The sequence below is a fragment of the Ruditapes philippinarum genome, unplaced genomic scaffold, assembly GCF_026571515.1.
Source record: "Ruditapes philippinarum isolate M1 unplaced genomic scaffold, ASM2657151v2 ctg3175_1_1_1_1, whole genome shotgun sequence".
In the NCBI taxonomy this organism is placed as follows: domain Eukaryota; kingdom Metazoa; phylum Mollusca; class Bivalvia; order Venerida; family Veneridae; genus Ruditapes; species Ruditapes philippinarum.
The window spans coordinates 337,966-363,638 of record NW_026856929.1 but is presented as its reverse complement, the minus strand read 5'-3'; the positions used below and the strand labels follow the sequence as shown (position 1 = coordinate 363,638).

Below are 25,673 nucleotides of genomic sequence, written 5' to 3'. Positions count from 1 at the left end.
TTAATGTTATCTTTGCGACATTGAGCGGCAGAAGATTTTGCGACATATAGCGGCGGCTGCGAGTTAGACTGTATATTATAAATATATATGTTTTTTTTTTACTTCATGGAATATGTATATATGTTTCACATTGTTGATAAGTGTTTATATGCACGTGTGTTATGAACCCTTCATCATTTGTTTGTTTCTCTTTTATATATTCTTTGTAGTTTAAATCACATGCATGTAATATACCATGATTAAATAAATAAACTAAAGACTGACATTGGTGCCACAATTAGTGACAAGTGTTGCGACATATAACGGGGCCACAACGAAACATTACTGCACATTTAGCGCGACTTTCGTCAGTTATTAAACATCTAACATGCAAGGGCCCTCGATAATGTTGCTATAACTTTTGACCCAACCCTTTTGTATATTTACATTTATGTTTAATTGTGTAATTGTGAAAATTTTATATGTATATACATAATAAAATATGTTTAAACTATAATAACTTAATCAATTATTAGAACATTATTAAATACATGTTTAACATTTATAAAAGAATAAAAATTATGGATTCCTTAAGCACTATGTGCCTTGAAACCATTTCAAATCAACCAAAACTTACATTTTACAGTACAGTTATAACTTGATGCTATTAGATTTAATAAACAACAAAAAAAAACTTCCTTTTTTTCAGAAACTGAAAGGAAAAAAAATGTTGGAATCGATATAAATGATTGAATTTGTAAACTGTATAGTAGTAATTTTGAAAATAAATGTCACTTCTTGCTTAATTGTCCTTCTTAGATAGGCATTCGGCACATTTGCTTTGCCAATTAAGATTAAATTTCATAAAATAACCTCCCCTTGATCATCATGCACACAATTTCTATCCAGCTGGATAGTAATTTTGTTCTTGATGATCAAGGGGAAATTATTTTATAATAATTTGATCCTTATAGGCAAAGCAAATGTGCAGAACGCCTTTGCTTTTTATAGAGAATAACGTCTTTAGAAGATACTGTATTAATTTAATTCTTTTCCTACTCTGAATATTTTTTTTTCTGTTGTCTAGTAAAAATTCAAGAACTATAGTACATATTTACTGCATGTGTGTGTCGCCGTAACATGTCGCTCGCATTTCACGGTAGATGATTTTGCGACATTTAGCGGCAATGGTGCGACATTTAGCGGCATTTCGACCTATAACGGTGCCACAGTGTGCTATTGAATTAAAAACAAAATTGCTTGCAGATAAAGCTGCTTAAAATTTGTTGATATTGACATTTTTTAAAATACATAAACATCTGTTTACCCATTCATATTTCATTTGTTGTTTTTTTTTCATTTATATTTTCTGGTATTGTATACATATTTATATTGTCTTGGTCGTCTTAATAATAATTGTAAATGTTTAAAGGCATATTTCATGCCGATTTTGCCAAACTTGAATCACTTTCTGTAAGTCACCAAAATATAAAGCTTTTGGAAATAAAAATGATAGAGTGTAAGCTACTTTTTGGCCGAACATGTTTTTTACATTATATGAGACATTGATGCTAAATAATAATAATAATAATAATAATAATAATAATAATAAAAAAAAACAAGAATAATAATAATAATTATAACAATAATAATAATGATGATGATGATAATAATAAATAAATAAATAAATAAATAAATAAATAAATAAATAAATAAATAAATAAATAAATAAATAAATAAATTAATTAATTAATTAATTTTAATTAATTAATTTATTTATTTTAATTTATTTATTTTAATTTATTAATTAATAATTAATGAATAAATTAATAAAAAAATAAAGAAAAAAGAAAAAACAACAACAACCTAATATATAATTATACAATGGAGTTTTCTATGTTATACACGTGCACAATTTTGTTTTTATAACTATCATTAGATAACTATAGCATGTTAAAGACTAATTATAATGTGTCCATCATCATCTAGTAGAGCTATTAAACTCCCGGTTATATAATTAAAAGTATTTTGAAATATAAAGAACGCTAACTTGCACAGAAACGCACGCAATACAAGTGTCTGTCTCAACAGACGCTTGCTAAAGGAATATTCCCATGATCGGGATCGATTGAAGAATTCCACCTTAAATATTATGCACAATTTAAAGGATAAAAGAAAATACTGTTTGATTGTTGCCTGTTATTTCATGGTCCGTTTTATCGAACTGTTCAATACCTTGTTATGGACAGGTAATGTTCAAGTCAGCTTCGATTCGAAGCTTGTATGCTATAAATAAATATCTTTTAACACCTAGGCAAGCATTCTAGTTGACAATGATCTGAAATCGATCATTAACGCGCCGCTTCTGTCCCGTAGAGGAAATTACATAGAGGAAAACCTGACTAACATCGAAACACGATCTCACCAGTCCTGTTAATATTAAAATTGTGGATTTAATATAAAAAAAACTAGCTCCTGATTGTATATGTTGTTTGTGTGCGTTTGAAAAAAATGGGAACATCGTTTCGAAAAATTGTGTCAAGAATTTGTCTGATATGTGTTTTATTCGTTATATTTACAATCGGTAAGTTGTTATACTGTTTTCTACTCATCTGTTTTTTATATTATCATCAGTATATTTTTAACGCTTTGGGAAATGTATTGGCATGAAAATGGAAAAAAAATGTTTCGAATCGTTCAACATATTATTTAAAACTTTCAAATCGTTGGTTAATAATTAATACAACAGGGAAACAAATATCACTATTACCCAAGATATCCTCTAAAAAAAAAAAAAAAAACACACACATAAAAAACTTATATTCGCGGAATATTTTTTTAGTACAATATATTTGATATCCTGTAACAGCGAGTAGTGCTAAAAGTTTGAAAGAATTAAAACGATGATAGTATGATATTGTGTGTGTTCTTTAAAAAAACATTGTATAGTGTGTGTGTTCTTTAAAAAAACATAATGTAGATATATTTAAGAAATTTAACGGGTAAAAATATTGTGCTGTCTTTGCGTATTTGCTATTTTTCATTCATCATCTTTTTTGTATATAGAAACTCTATGGGAATTCATAAAATATTTTCGCTTACAATTCGTATTCAAATATTTCATAAATATGAGCTTATACAAATTCTATCAGTTTCTCTTTTTTTTGAAAGTATGCATCATCATGTCTTTGGTGTTCTTTGTGTATTTTTAAACACAAAAAGCAAAAATTATAAGACACATTAAACATAAACATATAATCACAATATTATATAAAACCTATCCTCTAAAGGTAATTACATAATATTATACAAAAAAAGAGAACAAAATAAGGTAATTATATCATACATATTATAAGTTAGAATTCATCCCCAGACATTTGTCCAAAAGTGCGTGTGAAGGACAAAACAAGTAAGTGAAAGATTGCACGTATTGTAAATTCTACATTTATTTTGGCGAACATTTTATCATGCAAAACTAATTATTTCACATTGACGTAATGTTGTACTTTTGTACATATATAATATAATGTATTTTGAAAGCATTAAAACAGCAAACTTACATGAACATTGCCAAGTCAATTCGATTGAGTCTGTACATGAGGCATAATGAAAAAGTACAACTTACCTCACGTCCCCTGGCACCGTGATTAACCTAAATCTGTTTGTGAAATGCAAATGTGTTTAAGTAGGAAGTTTTACTTTAGATCTATTTAACAGAGAATTTACTTATGTTGATGTCAGTACAAAGGTTTCGTTAGAGCCATTTGTACACAATAATAACATAGTTCCCTATAATTCTGTAAAATAACCCCATATGGTATGTTTTATTATATATACAGTACTGTATTTATGTAAATTTGAAACCATGGTTATTAAAGGTTAGAATATGTTTGTTAGAACCAGTTTGTAAACAAATTGAGTCTTCAACATAGCCATGCTTGCCATGTCAAATAACATTTTATATCAAATCGAAAGGAAATAAATGATATGGTAATAGTCTATGTCCGTCCGTCCGTACGCCTGTCATTTTTGTCCAGATCATAACTTGTTACTATCTAAGGTTAATCTGGTTCGACCAAGCCGATTCTAGTCTTATTTCACAATAGTATGAATTCTATATAAAATCAGTACATTAACACATATTATATGTTATATAATAGTATTTTTATAGAAATATTGGAAAATATATAATCATATTATGTTAAAGCCCAGTTAGCATTAATTATAATTTATGCTATACATGTATAAATAAACACTATAATTCAATTAAAAGCATTTAATATGAATATTATAAAAAATGAGTCATTTCCAAAAATTCTTAAATCACCGTAAACAACATAAGCATTTTACTAAAAAAAACAATAGGATTTATAAGCAATATAATAAATCACGAAGTATAATCACAAGCATAAAAATAAATCATAAATAACATTCAAACGTTTTTACTAAGTCACGAATTAAAATCGGAAACACCTAAATAAATAAAAATTACATTAAAAAGTTTTTAACTTAATCATGAATTATAATCATAAACATTACAATAAATCACGAATTATAATCACATTATGAATACAATATTAACCACAAACATGAAAAAAAATCACGAGTTACAATCAAAAACAAAAAAATTAATCACGAATTACAAGCACAAACATGACAATAAATAACGAATTACAATCAAAAACATAAAAATGAATCATTGTGTCATTGTGAAATTGTTATTTGAAATGTCAATCATGTCTGACAACTAATAATGCTATTTCGAGAAACTCGATTTAATCATTAACATATTACTTTTATATCGGGATAATTTAGAATACGAAAATAACGCTGACATTTTTGAATCAGTTCACAAATGCATAAAATACGACGAAGTGACTTTCACATATTGATATTGTTTTCATTCTAGAGAGGGAGCTTAATTCATTAAACGCTATTTTTTTTAAATCTCCTCTAATGTTCTTAAAGAACCTGGTACTAAAAATGTAACGTGTATCTGTCTGCCCAGAAAATACACAAATAAAAGCCTTTAATCCTTGAAAACAAAAGCTACAATTATAGTTAATAATCACTACCAGCGAGAGATCTGTATTTCAACCTGTGGGGAACATTATGTTATCAAAGCTTCATGTCACCATAGCCATAATATTTTCTATGTTAAATCTTGTCCAAAATGCTCATGAAAAAAACATGCCTTTTCACCTTTAAATCACAAAAACCATGCAGAGACTGGCAACATTATTTTTATTTAAAATGTCCCATAAAAATAAGTGATTACCTCATTGTAAACAAATCGTAAAGTTTTACACAGACATTAAAATGTCAGATTTCTTTCTGAAAAGCATATTATAATTTCAAATACCCTAAATGATAATTACACATGCAAATACACATTTATATATATTGCCTGCCGTCAAATGTTTTAAAGATTTAAAGTTTGTAAATCTAAACCAGATTATATTAAAATTCTTTCTTTTTTAAATGCAAACGATTACTTTGTGAGTTTATTGTAAGAGTTTTTGTTTAAAAAAAACCCTCATCGTAAACACCATTGCACCAAGTCCTTTGTTTTTAAAATATATCTCTTTGAGAATGCCATTGGCTTACCATAAGTCTTATGTATTTTTTAAAAAATACCTCATCGAAAACTCCATAAAACTACCTATACTTGAAGATACTATTGAATTAACCAAAAGTCTTTTGTTGAAAAGTTACCTCGTCTTTTTTTAATTACCTCATCGAAATCTCCATAAAACTACCTACTTGAAAATGCCTTTAAATTAAATAAAAGTCTTCTGTTAAAAATACGTCATCGAAATCATAATTGAATTAACTAGAAGTATTTTTGTATTCAAAATACTCCTTGAAAAACAGACCCCCATAGAGTACGCCGAAAGTATTATATTTGAAATAAAATACCTCTTCAAAAACAACTTAAAATAGCCAACAAATGTTTGTATTGAAATATTGCCTCACCGAAAACACATTTTATCTAATATATTTCAACTTTAAATTGAAGGAACTTAGTCCTTGATGACCTCAAAATTTGCTTGTGGTCTATGAATAAGAATAGATCCACGCGGGTGGTTTGTTGCATGTTAATATTTTTGTTTGTTTACTTGTTTGGTTAGTTGGCGCACCAACAATGTACAGTTCATATGGCACCGGAACAAGAAAGATGAACTGTGGCCTTAACCATTAAAGGCAATCCCTTTGCCACAAAGGGCACCTTAATTCTATTTGAAAATGCAAAAATCATGCTTAAAAATGAAAATATACTCAAGCGTCCAGAAGAAATTCTATTATTTAAAATGATATGATAAATCCTCTTGAATATACCGATAAACGTGTGTGATAGCTTTAGCCTTTGTTATTTTACAAAACCGAAAACATGTTTGTCTTCTTTGTTTTTAACACACTTTAGAGTTGTTGCACCTTTTGGCATGCATTAATATCTGCTGAAGCACGAGAACCTATTTTAATATAAGCCCTGTATTCTGTGGATGTAAATGCACGAAAAAAGAGTGCAATTGCGCTATACAAATACGTTCAAATTGTGATGTTTGGAAAGCGGTTTTGTCATGATTTTCACGTGCAAGTTCGAGCGATGTCTTTTGACATTTATGTTTTGTTGATGAAATTCTCGTCGCCGCCATTTCCTTCAGCTACTTTCACATGGCCACGCAGCAGTTGTGTAAAAGATCATCTATTACACGTTGCTTAAATTCGGAGATAAAAGATTTAAAACAAACACAACCTTGATTCTCCCATACATCCATAAAGACATAAATGTACAACATATCTTTGCCATTAGATAACCAATTACGTTTACCAGTTGTACAATCATAATAAGACATGTGATATATTTCTTTCAGGAAGAAAAATATTCATGGCTTTCATAGCTTTTCCAACTAACTGCTCTTGAATTTAATTAAATGTGCTAGTATAGTTAAAAATAACACCGATGTAATAAAAATCCTTCACAGCATTTAGCTTTTTGCTATTATACAAACAATCCTCTTTTTTAATAAATATATAAAAATAACTTATTTGAAATCAAGTTACACAATGTTGTTGATAAGTATACAAAAGAGAAGTTAGTCCTATAGTTTAACATGTGTCATAGTTAATAATGATAATAATGATGGTGCTAATGGTGATGAGGATAATTACAATAATATTAAAAATAATGACGATAAACAATAACAAAATCACAACAACTATAAATTGAAAACAAAAAGAAAGAAGACGCATAAAAAGTATATATATTTAAAATTTCTTTTAGTGCAAAGTAACAAGATTCAAGATTCTTTATTAAATAAAGTAAACAAGTTATGTTTCTTGTTACATAATACAATTAACATATATACATAATTCACATGACAAATACAAAGAAAGACATGGATGGTTAAACTCACTGAAAACAAGTAAGCATAATGAGCATATACAAGAGGATGAACTATGTACAATTATAAAAATATGTGTGCGCATGAACATATGATGCATAAATTTCCTTAATATTTAAGAATTCAAAGTTAATATTTTTATGATCAATTTTACTGCGAAATTTAGGATGTAATGAACTGTTTTGCCTCGAAAGGTGATAATTGCAGACTGGCACCACAGGACTTGTGCTAAGTTACCATTCAACTCCTTGCAATCATGTCAAACTCGACTCTGTCAACACAAGTTTATTGATTTCGATAATCCTTAAATTAAAAATTGAAAATCTGGAACTTAAAGTACATCAATGAAAGTCAAAATGTTGAAAGTTTAAAATTTAAATTTTCAATATACATACATGTATTTTATTACGTTGATATGTAATGACTTTTTATGCCCCCCACAATGTGGGAGCATATAGCGTTGCACTTGTCCGTCCGTCCGTCCGTCAGTCCGATCGTCCGTACGTTCGTCCCGAAACTTGTGAACGCAACTCCTCTTAACGGATGGCAGATTTTGCTTAAACTTACAGGGATGAACAACCTTAATGTGTAGATGGTAGTAAAGTAAGGAATTTTCGCTGCGACCAAATTTAACAGAATTATGGCCCTTTGTTGATTTTTTCACTAGATACTATGTAGAAATTTTGTGAACGCAACTCCTCTTAAACCGGATGGCAGATTTTGCTTAAACTTACAGGGATGAACAACCTTAATGTGTAGATGGTAGTAAAGGAAGGAATTTTCGCTGCGACCAAATTTAACAGAATTATGGCCCTTTGTTGATTTTTTCACTATATACTATGTAGAAATTTTGTGAACGCAACTCCTCTTAAACCGGATGGCAGATTTTGCTTAAACTTACAGGGATGAACAACCTTAAGGTGTAGATGGTAGTAAAGGAAGGAATTTTTGCTGCGACCAAATTTTACAGAATTATGGCCCTTTGTTGATTTTTTCACTATATACTATGTAGAAATTTTGTGAATGCAACTCCTCTTAAACCGGATGGCAGATTTTGCTTAAACTTCCAGGGATGAACAACCTTAATGTGTAGATGGCAGTAAAGGAAGGAATTTTTGCTGCAACCAAATTGAACAGAATTATGGCCCTTTGTTGATTTTTTCATTATATACTATGTAGAAATTTTGTGAACGCAACTCCTCTTAAACCGGATGGCAGATTTTGCTTAAACTTACAGGGATTAACAACCTTAATGTGTAGATGGTAGTAAAGGAAGGAATTTTTGCTGCGACTAAATTTAACAGAATTCACAGTAGTCCAAAAAATATTTGACCTAGAGTCATAAGATTGACAGAACAGTGGCGTGTGGGGGCATCCGTGTCCTATGGACACATTTCTAGTTTACAGTTCTTTTTATTGTATTTCAAATTTGAAGCATAAAGCGTATTTTCAAGTGTATTAAATGATGATAATAATAATAATAATAATAATAATAATAATAATAATAATAATAATAATAATAATAATAATAATAATGATAATAATAATAATAATAATAATAATTATACTACTACTAATAATAATAATAATAATGATAATAATTATTGGAATTGTATGGTTTATAGTTTGCGCTATAATATTACGTAAAGATAGATATTCACTTTAAGAAACGAATAAACATTTCATTCTTAGAAAATGCAAACATGAGTTTTATAACATTTAAATAATGGGTTTTACGAGTATTTGCTAGGTACTTTTCACCTGAAGAAATTAGCGCTGAATGTGAAATAATTTGTCATTATAGTAGCAAATTTTAAACAAAGTAGCCATTTGACTTCCATATAAAATACTTTATCAGTAAAACACCGTAATAATTTCTGAAAAGCAATAGAAGCAAAAGAATGTTCTGGCAATTAGCCAATGAATACCTTTTTGAACATAATAATATGAAACTATAAAAATAAAAAGCTTTTGAGAAATAAAATTAAAACCATGTTAAAGCATAATGGATCTTTAAAAAGGAGTAAAAGGAAATCACGTTAGCAATATACATTAAACAAATAATATGTATGCTAAAAATAAAATCATAAATTGAACAGTTCATAAAATGCAAAAAAAAAATAAAGATCAAAACACGCTCATAACAAGCAATATTTCTATATGTAGCATTTTAGTATTTAATGAATATCAAAAACTTAAATTAATGCCAATAAATTTTTATTTAAATATTATTCCAACTTTTTACAAAAATAGAGTTTCTCTTCTGTTCTATAAAATTGTATCAAACTAAAATACCAGTACCTTTTACCTCAAACGGTCTACCTAACAAACACTTTATATTGACTTTTACGGTATGGCATTTTCTTCGCTATCGTATTTTGATGACAGATGAAAGCTTCGTGTAATATCAATTAAAATTACGATAAAGTCATGATATTGAATACCGATATTGAACACTGATATTGAATAGGGGCACAGAGCAATTGTAGGCCAGTATTGCATTGTAATGTATATTGTGTTGTATTGTATTATATTGCATTATATTGTACTGTATTGCATTATAATGCATTGTATTGTATTATATTGTGTATTTGTATTAGAGTACATTGTATTAAATCAAATTCTGTAAGTAATACAGTTGATAACGTGATAGTAATTTGTTTTATTTCACACTATATAGAATGTAAGCAATGAATCTCCAGCATTTGCATCACGCGATACTCCATCCACTCACAAAAAAAACACAAAAAACCCACAAACAAACAAAACAAAACAAACAAAAAAAAAGTTTAACTTTTGCCCCATTTTATGTCTGAAATAGACATTTCCATGTCTTATATCTGGCCAAAACATTTCATCTTTTTAAGGAAAAATACAACAAAATATGACCGTTTTAAAACGGTTGTTTGCAATATAACCCTCGCCGAGCGGTTCGGGTTATAATTATATTTCCAAATATCTTATCTTTATAACTGATAAGATGACAACTTTAAATATATTATATGTAGATCACAATTAGGCTTACGAATTTCGATAGTTATGACGTCTTTCTGAGAAAATGGATAATCGTAATATTTTGTACCATCTGCTTGACCTCTATTATAATTATCACATTGTATTATATTTGAGATTATTGCTTATAAAGTCAATATCAGCTCTTTTTATAAGTCGATCCATCAAATCCTAGCAGCGGTATTTGTAATCTATATTTTCTATTTTCTAATGGCAGGGGCTTTTAATAATTGCAGAGCTACTGGTGCCGTAAATGGAACTTTTACATCCGGTTTGAAATTGATTATCTTGCAAATCAATGATGTTGTTTGAATGCGCTTAGCAAAGTCAATGGTTATTTTGAATAGTGTTGAGCAAAGATCGGTATATCGCACAGAAATATGCTATACATACAAACTTGTGCTTGTTGTTCTATTTGATCGCCACGGGGTTTTGTCAATAGTAAACTTCTAAAACTCTACTGACACTTAGAGAACCTAGCACACCCACAAATGTTGCGTTACGTTGTCAAATTAAAATATCTTCCATTTTCTTATTCTTTTTTTTTCTCTTTTTTTTTCAAAGGTATGTTATTGGTTTTGAAGCAGCTGTATCAGTCGAAATTAGAAAGGTTTTAGAAAGGTTAAAAAGAACAGCTATTTTATCTATATATTTAAATTTGTTTTGAGATACAACATATAATATTATATGCATTAAACGTACAAGAGGTCACAATGACCACAAGTCACCCACCTGAATATCTGACCAATGGTCAGAATATAAACAAGTTTATAAGTATATTAAGATGTATGAGTCAGTTTAAGTGTTATTATTTAAAAGTTAACTATGTTTTAAAGAAGTATATGTATTAGAAAACATATTAAAGTTAAATGTTTATCAGTCAGTGGATGAGCTAGATTTTTTTAATAATGATAGTTTGACAAGTTCGCAACATCTACAATCAATATTGCATTTTCATATGGGAGTTAATATATAAGCAATGATTATGTATATCGGCCTTTACCTTCAGTGCTCGACTAATCATAGGTCGATTTAAAGACCAATTATTCACCAGAAATTATTTTTAATGTATATTTTGGTGTTTTTTTTTGGTGTCCTGTTTACAGTTTCCAAAAGGTTATTTATCGGCCAATAACCTGAATCATATATTGTTTCTATTGTTTTCGGGGGATTAGTATAATTATTGTGTTAAAGTACTTTGTATGGATGTCAAAATACTACTTTTATGACAAATAGTTTCACATTCAACGCTACTTTCTTAAGAAGCAACTAACATGCTCTAAAACCATTATATAAACATTATAAAACTCTTGTTTGTCCTTTAAGAAATTTCCATGTAAATAGGGCATATTAGTATTTCTGTGCTAGAGCAAGCCCTTTTTTTATTTTTTAAACTGTACTCTTTGATCGAATTATAACTACATGTTATTATTTATCAAAATTAAAAATGGCCAGTAATGATTTAATTGTGAATATATTTTTCAACTTGCTAGGCATGTGCCGTGTAAACTTCCTAAAACTATTTCTACATTTTATACATGTTTTATTATTACAATTTACTTTGCCAATCAATCCATACATATGGCGATATTTTAAAAGCGAACTTTTATGCCATTAATGTCACAGCAGTGAAACCAAATATCATTATGTAAATAAGTAACAATCGGTTATGTAATGCATTGAAAGATCAAATGTTATCACAACATCTGTATATATATAGTTACAATACGACTTAGATGTTTGCAAGTATTGTTTGTGCTAAAAATCTTAACATTTCCTTGGACTTTCAAGGATTAGAAGAACATTGAATGATCAAAATTAAAGATATCCGAAATGTCAAACGCATTGTGTGGCATCTTTATATTAAAGATATTGATAATGTTAACTCTTTTGTGTAAAATCGAGTCTAGGAGATATTTTGTTTTGATTTTGGAAGACTTTTTTTGCACGTAATTCCTAAAATACTTCCAAACAAAACCAGCAAAGGTGATTAAACCAGTCATTTATGCAAACGATGAATCATCATCAATCGGCATGCATTTGGTTTATACAGAATTTATTTTAGTTTAATTGTATAGGAAGCTATACGCTTATCGACGCACTTTCGAGTCCGTTCCTGGAACCAACCAGTCCTGAGCAATGAGGGGAAAATTTTTTTGCCAAAGGGAAAGATTGGTTTGCCCCTACGGGTTTACCCACGGGCTAGGATCCTTAGTTTTACTGCCCGAGAGTTAACCATCGCCTGCCGCACCTCAACTTTTTGTATCATGATAGAGTGAAAACAAAATTTATATTAAAATGATGAAATATTTATTTTTAAAAGCCAATCATAAGTTAAGTTCAATTACCTCACAAATCAAATCTCAAGCCGTATTTTCTCTTATTACAGGTCAGGATGATGTTGAAGAAGCCAAAACAAAAGTTCAGAGAAGAAGAAAGATAGAAAAGTAAGTAACACCTTCATTAAAACATTGGAAAGCTAACAGCATTTCATTTATCATTTATGTCATTTATCACACACCTGTGCCGGTTTTGCCACAAAAAACCGCTGTGCATATATTTTGTCGTGACTTTATTAATAAAGCGTTAAGACGCTCTAATTGTTACCGTTACATTATGTGCGCGTCAATGTAAAAGTGATTTTTTTCACTGTAAACATTTCTTAATTTGGATATGTGATAAATGGAATATTAAATTCGTGTAGATTCAATACTAAATTTATTGAACTTGTTGAATAAATCAATATTATGTTCGCCACAGGTTCGTATATGATTGTATTCAACTCGTTAAATAAATTTAGTATTAAACCTACACTTATTTCATATCCTCTGTCAACTTCTTTGAATAGTAATTATAATATTCAATAGAATTCTATAGTTCAAATCCAAAGAGTTAAACATTTTTTTTCTTTGAGCGACTGCTCTTTATTGTTTGTGTTACTTTCTTTCCTTTCTTGGCATTGTTCCTGTTTGACTTTCGTGTTTCGTGTACCATTGTTTTTGCTTCTTAGCATTTTTCTATTTTTGTTGCTTTTATCTTTTTGATTTGAAATATTTTTTTTATACTCATTTTATATTTTTTTGTTAGAAATACAAACTTCATAAACTTTCATACTAAGTTTCTTTAATCATCGAATCAATAAATGGTCGTAGATTCAGTTGGTAAAGGGAAGTGTCACATTGAAGGTTCCATGATAAACGCAGTATGAACAAAAATTTTACCTTTTAATGTTTAAATGTTGAATTCTGCTTAAGCCGGTGCCAGGGGACATGGATGGTAGTTTGCACTTGACAGTACCATCCGTAAACATGCTCAATTAAACCGAGCCTACAAAATGTTCAATATTGGACTTCTTAAGAGATTCTTATTTTCCCTATTTTAGTAATTTGCAACTTGAGTTTTAATTTTTAATATAGTCTCGAAGGGACACTATATATATAATGATCTGGGTCTAAGCGGCTGAATAATTATATTGTCCGCTATGTACGTTTCATTAGCGCATACTTTCTGCTCTTATTTTAGGTTACTGCACCTTTGAATTAAATCGTTCATATATTAAAAAGAGACCGAAAAACACACAGGAAAAGGTCCTACAGTTTTGTTAAATTGGTAAAATGTAAATAATTCTATTGGTTCAAAATTCGTTCACATTAATTACTTAAAATAACGTTATTATAATAAATATTGAATTACGGTAAAACTAATATAGGGATTATTTGAGATATTTGTCAACTCTATTTCACTTTTTTTCTGTTTAGCACCAAAAGAATTCAATTCAATATTTTGAAACGACAGTTTTAATGAGTTGTCCAAACACTATAATTATTACTTCATACGCATTTATTTCTTTTGTTGCAACCGATATAACAGGTTGTGTTTTTGTAATTAATAAAAAAAAAACTAAAAAAAAAACAACATTATAACTATGGTTGAATACCCCTTTCTAGTATAACATCGCCTTGCGGTTTGGTGCAGCAGTAACCGGTTGCTGGCCAGTATATGTTCATCTTGGCTGGTGCTTTTGACGCCTCTGTTATCCTTTCTTCATTGTTTGTTTACAATTGTACATTGTAGTGCTTTTGGCGCCTTTTTTGTTCATTTGTTTTGTAAATATGATGATAGTTGTCTCCTATCTCAACTCTTTGTTATTTTATCCTTTATTAGTCCCCTACCGATTTAACCGGAGGGGACTTTAGGTTTACCCTCCGTCTGTCTGTCCGTCTGTCTGTCGGTCCGTCAGTCCACAAAACTGGATCCCGCGATAACGCAAAAAGTACTGAAAATATTTTAATGAAACTTGATATATAGATAGATGACAGTATGGAGATTATGCACGTCTTTTTCTTTTCATCCTATGTTGAAAATTCCGGTTGCTATGGCAACAAATAGTCTGAAAATATGACAGATTTATCACATAAACTGGATCCAGTGACAACTCAAAAAGTACTGAAAATATTTTTATAAAACTTGAAATATGGGTAGATGGCAGTCTGGAGATTATGCACATCTTTTTCTTTTCTTCCTTTGTTGAAAATTCTGGTTGCTATGGCAACAAATAGCCTGAATTTCAAGATTTCTGATTTAAATTTTTCAGCTTTTTCACTATAAGTTCTTTATTTCTTAAGGTGTTTACTTCAAACTTTAAATATAAGTTTCTGGTCATCAACCACGTCATATGTGACAAGGTTTACAACTCTAGCACAAAAATTATCAGTATTACCTCCCTTGAACTTAGAATTTTTATGAAAAAAATGTTGTCTTTTTTAAATAACTTCTTTATTTCCTAATGTATATACTTCAAACTTCATATATATGTTTCTTATTATCACTCAACATTTTTGAGAAGGTTAAATACTCTAGCAAGACTATTTCCAGAATTATGTCCCCCTTGAACTTAGTATTTTTCGAGAAATTGGTATTTTTCACTCCAACTTCTTCATTCCTTATAGGATTTACTTTAAAATCCAACATCGTAATAATATGAAAAGGTTATATAAACATAATTTCCTTACTAGGCAGGGAAACTTAACACATTACTGTGATATAGACAAACTTAGAACTCAAAAGATTTAAGTTCATTCATGTCATTCATTCACTGGTAAAATTGCATGGCCAATGGCCCATCAGAATGTTGCTGGGGTTCTAACCGGTAGGGGACTTATGGATTGCTTGCAATACTATGATAATTGCTTGTTTTATCCGTTCCAAGACTGTATCAAATGCATTTTAGTGTTTACGGTTTGGAATTAATTTGATATTGTTGCGGTTTGGTTTTTCTGAACATTTTTTTTCTTAGTTGATCTTTGCTTCCAGATTTTAATGATCAAGTACATAACATTCATGGTTTTGATCAGAACTGACCTTAAAACTATCACGGCAATACGAAACTATCTAACTGTACGTTACAATGATGAAAAAAATATGAATGTATTGTTTGTGAAAAACTGCAGGTTTCAGGTTTATTTCAGTCTTCTTAATGGCTGTACTTAACTGTGTTGTCTTGTGCTATTCTGTACTGAACTGCACTGTTACTGTGTTGTTCTGTGATGTTCTTTGTTGGGCCGCTCTGCACTGTATTGTATTGTACTGTAAAATACTGTACTGTGTTGTCCTGTGCTGTTCTTTGTTGTGCTGCATTGCAGTACACGGCTTTGTACTGTACTGAACTGTACTGTTCTGTGGTGCAACTGAGCCAACGGCCTCGGCTCATTAGCACAGGCTGTATATCAAAATGCTTAGACAACAACAAGTATGCAGGTTCATTACAGTAGTCTCGAAGGGATATTATATATTTAATGATCTGGGTCTAAGCGGCTGGATACGTATATTGTCCGATATGTACGCATACTTTGTGCCCTTATTTCAGGATATTGCACCTTAAAACTATATCGTTCATATATTAAAAAAGAAAACAAAAAGAAAACAGACCGAAAAACACAAAAGAAAAGGTCCTACAGTTTTGTTTAATTGGTAAAATGTAAATAATTCTTTTGGTTCCAAATTCGTTCACATTAATTACTTAAAATAACGTTAGCATAATAAATATTGAAGTATGGTTAAACTAATAAAGGGTTAATTTGAGATATTTGTCAACTCTATTTATTTTTTTTCTGTTTAGCACCAAAAGAATTCAATTAAATATTTTGAAACGACAGTTTTAATTAATTGTCCAAACACTCTATTACTTCATATGCGTTTATTTCTTTTGTTGCAACCGGTATAACAGGTTGTGTTTTTTGTAATTGATTAAAAATTAAAAAAAAAACCCATAAAATTATGCATTATATTCCTTTGTGGAATAAGGAAAGTTTCAATCCTTTCTATTAGTTTGCAAACAATCTTACTAATTTTATTACATCGCCTTTTGGTTTGGTGCAGCAGTAACCGGTTTAAGCTGGCCAGTAGTGCCCTCTTGATTTATCTAGCGTGGTGCTTTTGGCGTCTCTATTATTCTTTCTTCATTGTTTGTTTTCAATTGCACATTGTACTGCTTTTGGCGCCTTTTTTGTTCATTTGTTTTGTAAATATGATGATCTCAACTCTTTCTTATTTAAACTGTTATTTTATCAGTTCCAAAACTGTATCAAATGCATATAGTGACGAAAATTAATATAAAGATAATTAAGTTATTTAATGAATAAACATCTTAAACATTCAAAACGTCTCTTGGCTTATAAGTACACAATTGAATTATATTTGATGACCTCTTTAACATATTTTACTGAATGTTTGAACTTATTATTTCATTTATCCAGACCTGTCCATCTTTAAAGCTACTTACCAATACACGAAAATTTACAAATAAAACGTTGCAACCATTTAAAGAAGCTACAGATTTATGCTAAATTTCATTAAAAATTTGAATATGTATTTATAAGTAAATTATTGTGAAGTTAACAAAGAAAATAATTTACAAATTCCAAACGGCACTTAAAATCCATATAAATTATCAAAAAGAGGTCAAAATATGCTGTATAAGGTTTTACTGCGTTAATCATGCAGTTGAATGGTAATAAATATCGCACTTAAATTTTTATATTTTTCTCAAATTTGATTTTCTTGAAATATTTTGGCCCATCAAGAGGCTGGAAGCTTTAAAGTAACACAAAATTAGCATTTGATTATTTTCTTTCTTGCAATATTTCGTATGAATCGTAACACATTTACATTGCTATATAGGCCAACAATTTGTAAGTTTAGAAAATCAACTATAAAACTTATTTATTAGTAGTAAGAATTTACAAAATTGAGTTGGTAGACCTATTCAATGTTGAAAATGCTTACTGATGAACACTAACCAATTCGTGTTTATTAGCAAGCATTTACCAAATAAAGTTGGTAGACCTATTCAATTTTGTAAATACTTACTGATAAACACTAACCAAAACATGTACATAAAAGTGCCGAAAACATTAAAGAAGCTGGTATTTGTAGAAGAAAGACATGTTAAAATCTCGTATCATTACTTTTATGTGAATGCACGAACTCTTTTAATGCATTTTATGATAGTTGACTGCCCAAACTACCGTGTATGGTTAAGTAGTTTTGAAATACTTTGCTCAAATTTGATATTTGAAAATACACATGTATTGTTAATTGCTACAAAGTCTCTTTGCATGTATGAAATAAACATGTTTTGACTTCACGTAAATTTAAAAAACATATTATGTTTTAAACTTTACACACTATAGGTAGAGTATATATCAATAAGAATATAAAAGTGTCATTAAAAAAATTGGCATTTTTCAGCGAATGACCAACTTGAATTGACCCGAAGTAGGGAATGCAGCTTTCCACTTTACTCCATTTAAATAAAACATAATCAGTAAGAATTTTATAGATTTAAATAAGTTTCTGCGATTAAAAACTATACTCAATGACCATAATACTAAGTAAATCTTTAAGAGCGCACCAACCATAAACCATGGTTCTTATATATTTTCTTCAGGACAAACAGGCGGCCAGACGGCACGAAATGCTCGTGCCCAGCATGTATGACTGGAAACAAATGTTCAGAATCAGGTAACTAAACTTATTTTTTACTTTACGATTTGTCTGAATACTTATATAAAGCCTTATCATTGAAACGTGTAATTTAAGTCTGTCACATACATAAGAGTAATGTGCTTTTCCTGAAAGAAAAGAAATAAAATAACAACAGCAAAACAACGACAAGAACAAACAACAAAAGACCCCAAAAAACAACAGAAACAACAGCAACAACAACAAAAAAGTCCTCCACCTAAAAACAACAACAACAACAACAACAGTACTAACAACAACAAAACAACAACAACAACCAAAAACAAAATCAACAACAAAAACACCATAACCACCACCACCACCACCACAACAACAACAAAACAACAACAATAACAAAAACAACAATAAAAACAACAACAACAACAACAAGCAAATTCGTTGAATTTATATCCCCCGCCGAGTACTGGTTATTATTAACACAACAACTGAAGACATAAGGCTTTATTTATGTATTAATCATGGCATAAACTGTAATATTCTTTGAACTTGAAGCCTTGTACCTTCAAACAAGAAGAATTTTTAAGTTTTCACTATATACATATAAGGAAAATCTATGACCCCCTGGCGTGGAGCCAATTTTGACCCCAGGACTAAAATTTGAACAATTTTGGTAGAGGACCTATAGGTTATATCATATACCAAATATCAAAGCTCTAGGCCTTGTACTTTCAGACAAGATTTTTTAATTTTGCATTTTTGAAACTCCTTTTCTGGCCCTGTGACCTACTTATGCAACAGACCGGAACCATTTGATCAACTTTGGCAGGGGACCACCCTAGGATCATTCCTGTAAAGTTTGGTTGCTGTGCAGTCATTTGTTTCTGAGGAGATGTTGTTTAAAGAAATTGCTGATGACGCACAACGACGGACGGTGGGGGATCACAATAGCTCACATAGATGTAAAAACATCTTAATATCCAGACTTCATTGCCATTTTCAAGGCATCAAGAAGGGATCTCACAATTTTCAAATATTTTTAAATGTTATTGTAACAAATCATTTTAATTCTTCTTTAATAAAAACTAGAAATGTGTCCATAGGACACAGGTGCCCCCACCGCGCCACTGTTCTGTCAATCTTATGACTCTAGGTCAAATATTTTTTGAAAACTAAAAATCTTTTTACTAAGTAAAGGGCAAGAACTTTACAAATACTGAATAAATCCCCAAGCAAACCCCAAGTTGAAAATTGCAAATTTATACTACTGTAATTCAAGGGCAATAACTCTGAAAAATAACAAAACTGAAAAAAATCCACATGCAAAGTCCCAGGTTCATAGCATCACAGTGAGGTGAATCACTATTCCTGTAATTTAGTGATGTTGATCATTATTCCTGTAAAGTTGGTCAATTCTAACTCAAGCACTCAAGGATCAAATAACAACATAATGAAACAGTTTTTACTAAGTCAAGGGAAATAACTCTACAAATACTGGATAAATCCACAAGCGAAACCCCAGGAACAAACTAAATATGCTGAGCAACTTTCCAATAAGGTTTAATGACCCTATGTCAAATCCTTTTTGAGTTACATGCGACACATGTTGAAAATTGCAAACATTTTCTAAGTCAAGGGCAATAACTCTAAAAATACTAAATAAATCCAGACGAAAATACCCAGGTGCACAACTACACATGATGATCAACATTCCTGTAAAGTATCATGACTCTAGGTCAAATACTTTTTGAGTTACATGCGACACAAGTTGAAAATTACAAAAATTTTACTAAGTCAAGGGCAATAACTCTAAAAATACTAAAAATATCCAGATGAAAATACCCAGGTGCACAACTACACATACTGATCAACATTCCTGTAAAGTTTCATGACTCTAGGTCAAATACTTTTTGAGTTACATGCGACACAAGTTGAAAATTACAAAATTTTACTAAGTCAAGGGCAATTACTCTTAAAATACTAAAAATATCCAGACGAAAATACCCAGGTGCACAACTTCACATGCTGATCAACATTCCCATAAAGTTTCGTTGAATTCCAGCCATTAGTTGCAGAGAACTACTCCGGAAACGAAATTCGGACAAAATTTTACTGAGTCAAGGGCAATAACTCCTAAAATACTAAAAATATCCAGACGAAAATACCCAGGTGCACAACTTCACATGCTGATCAACATTCCCATAAAGTTTCGTTGAATTCCAGCCATTAGTTGAAGAGAACTACTCCGGAAACGAAATTCGGACGGACGGATGGATGGACGGACGGACGGACGGACGGACGGACAGACGGACGGACGAAAGGACGGACGGACAACGCCAAAACTATATCCCCCTCCCGATTCCATCGGCGGGGGATAACAAACAACAACATTTTAACTAAAGTAAGTCATCCTCGAGGGTTATTATTTTAAAGATTTTTTTTCAAAAATTGTCCAGTTTTCTTTTTTAAAGGTCATTTTGATTTCTCTACGACTAGTCTCTATTGTTAGCAGTTACATTGTATATTGAAGACCGACTGAAACATTAACATATTTACAAGAACTATTAAATGCCCTTTTCTAAAGTCATAATATTTGCATATCATTATTTCGTTTTAATTGAAGAAATTATAACTTTAATTGAAGAAAATATAACTAAAAAGGTTATTATTTTACACTTGAGAATGTCATTATTACCAATGCAGTTTGGTTTGAAATATGAAAGATATTTGTATGTTTGTTTCCTCATAACTTAATCATTGACGTCATATAATATCGAATAATTTGAATAATTTATGAATTCATTTTGCATTCTATTTTTAAACTCAACATCGTATTATTTTTTTCTGTACAATGTTCGTATAATATTTGTTCATTAAAATGGAACAGAGCTGTCGTTTAAAAATTAAAAAATATATTGAAATTGGGTTAAGAACTTGACCTTGTATGGTAGAAAACTGCAATTTATGAACTCAGTAGCTTTCAGTATGATACAAAAAAATGTGTTCGTTCGAAATAAGGTACCCTTTCAATATATGTTTGCTATCACATTAATAAATGATAAGTACCAAAATAATGAGCTAAGCTCATATATTATTAAAAAAAAATAAAGAAAATATTAAATCTATATTACGGAAAGTGATTGGATAAAATATATCTTATAGGACCTCAAAGCATGTAACGTATATATTACTTAGATTCACTTTAATGAGACGGGGGTGGGGAGGGGGTAGTCTTTGACTGCTGAACGTCTTTTTTTTATCTCATTCAATGAAAACAGAAAAACGTTGTAATAAGTAAATAAACATGTATTTAAAAAAATGAATCCATTCTAAATGTTCAAAGATTCTACTTAAGTATCTAAAAAAGCAATTACGAACAAAGGCCAAACATTTTTTTCCAATAAAATCATTTTAAAAACGAACTAAGGGGCAAAATAAAAAAGGAGGTTTCATATATATTTCCAGTACTATACACAGAATCGTTAGCAATATCCGGCCCGTCTTTATTCTAGCTTTATTTATTTTCCTGCCATGTTTGTCGAACCTTTTGAAAAGTGTTTCGGATAATATTGATCGAAATCTTGATATTGTTTTGGCCTGATCTTATCCAAACATACACTTTTAACTTTTTATGGATTCTTGACTGCCGTTTCTAATAATGCTTCTTTGACGCAAGACATCGTACCAATTGAGTTTTAGACAAAGCCTCTTATAATGTCACCGGTGCGATCAATTGGTCGTTTTTTTGTCTTCGTGGCGAGCGTTTATCGAGTAAACAGCTTTTGAATCAGGGGTCTATATTACCATGACTACGAACCGAGGACCGAGTTTATGAAAGTCAGTGTGTTGTTTTAATTGATGTATCAGACATTCTTCTCCGACTTATATATAAAAAAAAAACTTAGGCCACATATCTCTCCTATATTACAATTTAGATATTAATGCCTGCTTTAGAGATACAAAGTGGTCGTTTTGATGAGAACATAATAAAAAACATTTGCAGATATCTTAATGGCCGACGTCCTTATTGTATTGCAATTAACTGAATGCACTGTTGATAAATTAAATCTCAGCAGCCTTTCAGAAGTACTTCCATGCAATTACTTTGGGTCTTTTTACTCGATTAATGACTTCTATTCCTGTTTTTTTGTTGCAGTTAAATCCAGAGAGCCGAAGTTTACGAACAGATTTACGTTTGTCGAAGTAAACGCTGAGCATTTTAATTACGGCGTTCCCCTGCGTTACAACCATACCACGTACCCAGGCGATGACGAATGTCCTTGCAGTGTGTTCGAATACAGCATTATTGACGTCGAAGACGTCATGACGCCGGATAACCCCGACCGTTTTAACATATTTGAAATTGATAGGTTAGTCATTTTGACCGTCACCCAATGTTGGTTTAATGTAATGTACTTTTCAAAGTTTTATAAATACCTAGAACAACCCAAGGCAACTATAATTTTCAGTATATGACGTTTAAGCAATATCAAATGATCATGTTTTTGCATATATTGATCATTTCATCTTACAATACAAGTGTCTCGAAATGTGCCCGGTGTTACATAAATATAAGAAGGTATTCCATAAGGTACATGTACATTGATAAATCGCAGCAGGGAATCGCAGTAAGATTACCCAAATTAGCGCATACGATACCTTGTGACTGTTATATTTACACTTAGCTAGTCGAACTACGTAGAACTAGTTGTAACTCGTTAAAACAAGTTCATCCTTAAATTACATATTGGTCAGATGCTCTGAAGAGATCTTCCGGTGAAAAGCTCTCAAATACAAATTACTGAGTATTGTTTTAATACTTATTATGCATGAATATCTGTTGAAATTATTTGAAGATCTAAATGAAAATCGTATTACTTAAAAGGTGTAGTGTTCAAAAGAATCAAATAATGTTTGCTGTAGAATCAAATTATGTTTGCTGCATTCATTACCTTATCTTAAATAAAATGCAGCTTCGAACTACTACTGTTCCGTATTACATGGCTTTGGGTGATTTAACTATTACTCTGCTGGACCCAAAAGTGCCAGTAAAGAGCCAGGTCATACCGCACGTCCGCGCGCGCAGTTTGGCCTGACCATAACTGTAGCCACAAGGTAACCATTGATCAAAATTTCATCTTGATATCTCTAAATTAACAGTTCCAAAACTGGAAGCTCGGAAATGTCCTTTTAAGAATTTTAGCAGGTCAAGAGTTTAAGTGAATTGGCCCTAATTGCAATGTATGAAATACCATAATTAATAATGTAAAAATTAAATAATGAAAAAAATTTATAAATGGATGTTGCAGGCGAATACAATATACGTTGTCTGATATTACATACATGTATTTTATCACTTAGAATTAAATGAATGATTTTTAAAGAAATATTTAAAAGAATTTTTTGTAAAACTTTCCAAATAATACATGGCTCTTGTTTTTTATCAATTATTATTGCAAATATGCCAATTGCAGACCAATCCACTTTAAACATGATTTCGGAAGTACACATATTTTCAAACAATTTTTTTTTCTCAAAAAGGAAAAAACTCTTTCTGCATTGATAAGGCGTCCTGTGAACGTTGCCTTTGCCTTGTTGATATTTATTCTTGTTTTTTTAAGACTAAAATGATTTCATTTTTTTCTTATTTTTTCTTAAAAAAAAACAAACTTTCAACGATCTCAAAGATGACAAGTTTTTAAATAAAATTCAGATATTTTTCAACATACCTGCCATTTTGATATTTGCCAAGTATTTTAGACTTAAAGTACATGTTCTTTTTTTATAAACTTTATTTGTAAATTTCAGTAATACGGGTAAAATTCGTCTGGCGCAGAAAATACTTTCATCGGATCTGTATCGCCTGACAATACAAGTGAAAAATCTTGACATAAATTTATCTGATAATACTACGATAACAGTTGCACGTGAAAAACCCGTGCATGATGAATTGTATTCATTCGAGAGAGAAAATGGGAACGGATACCCCGAGGAACACAGAATACATAAAAGGGTAATGTGTAATATGAAATAAATTGAATACTGCAAAATCATTATTATTTGTGGGTCACTAATTTTCGTGGTTTTAGTGGATATGTCAATACACGAATTCAAGATCCAACGAATCTTTATTTCTTCTACTGTCAGATTTTTTTGAATCACATTTCTTGCATTAAATTAAAGGGACTCCACTGAGGTTTTAAGACCTGATGGGACTGAAAATATTTTTTCCAGATAAATTTTCTATTTGATGTATATTTAGACCACTAATCTCAGATCATTTGCACACTTCGTTTTTCCAGAATAATTATTCAAATTGTAGAAAAAATGACTCAAAATGAAAAGCGTTTAAACGCTTTGCACTGAAATCAGGCTAAGAAGAGCATAAAATACGATTTTCAATTTATTTCAAAGTATATTTCTAAACTACCTTTTTGCATATATTTCTGTTTAAAGTGCCCCAGCTCATTTATATAAGAAAATCAAATGTTATGTTTTTAGGCTTTTAAACCTCAGTGGAGTGCCTTTAACCTCTTTCGCATATTCACGAATGAAAAACAAACCCCACGAAAATGTTCTATTTGAACAAAAAAAATCCACGACATTTGTGCCCACGAAATTAAATTAATTTATATTAAACTATATTTTAATTGCAAACATAGTTACTTTGTAAATGTAGGTTTAAGTCTAGGCCGATGTGTTTTAGCTATGTACATCAAACTATTATTCAGTCGGAAAACCAGTATGTGATATACTTGTATAGTCAAAGAAATGAGCGGTTTGCGTACTGACTCCTTTTTTTAATTTTCTATTAATGTGCTTTTTCTTCTTAAGATCAAAGAAAAATAAAGTGAGAACAAAAGAAAAAAGAAAAGCACTACATTCTTTCGCTTTTTTTTTCTTTGTATAAGAATTCAGCTTAGAAACTATTTTGATCTGGTCACACATAGTGACCATATTGATTTACAGTATAAAAGGTTTTTGCTCACGTTATGAACAAAAACTTGTTATTTTTATAATACGAGAATGTTGGTAGTGTTGCTTTTGTTACTTCTTTTTATCGCAAAACCATAAAAAAAACAACAAAAAACCGAAAATAACGAAAAAAAAAAAAAAAAAAAAACAAAAAAAAAAAAAAAAAAAAAACGAAAAAAGACAGAAGAAGAAGAAAGAAAAATAACGCAAAAAACAAAAAAAAAAAAAAAAAAAAACACAAAAACAACAACATAATTTTTGTTCAAATACGTAGAAAGTTAAAACCGAAATACAACTATGTAAAGTTTTTGAAAGTTTAAG

At 30.3% G+C, this 25,673-nt stretch overlaps 1 protein-coding gene across 1 annotated transcript in view; it reads left to right on the top strand.

The window, feature by feature from the left end:
* The first annotated feature begins 2,209 nt into the window (after positions 1-2,209).
* The window catches only part of LOC132748179 (uncharacterized), a 59,826-nt gene continuing 36,362 nt past the window's right edge, over positions 2,210-25,673 (top strand). Inside the window, exons 1-5 of the mRNA XM_060737737.1 lie at positions 2,210-2,563; positions 12,787-12,844; positions 18,346-18,419; positions 22,534-22,747; positions 24,186-24,390. Coding sequence (XP_060593720.1) covers positions 2,491-2,563; positions 12,787-12,844; positions 18,346-18,419; positions 22,534-22,747; positions 24,186-24,390 — 624 coding nt within the window. The 5' untranslated portion in view covers positions 2,210-2,490. The remainder of the gene's footprint in view (positions 2,564-12,786; positions 12,845-18,345; positions 18,420-22,533; positions 22,748-24,185; positions 24,391-25,673) is intronic.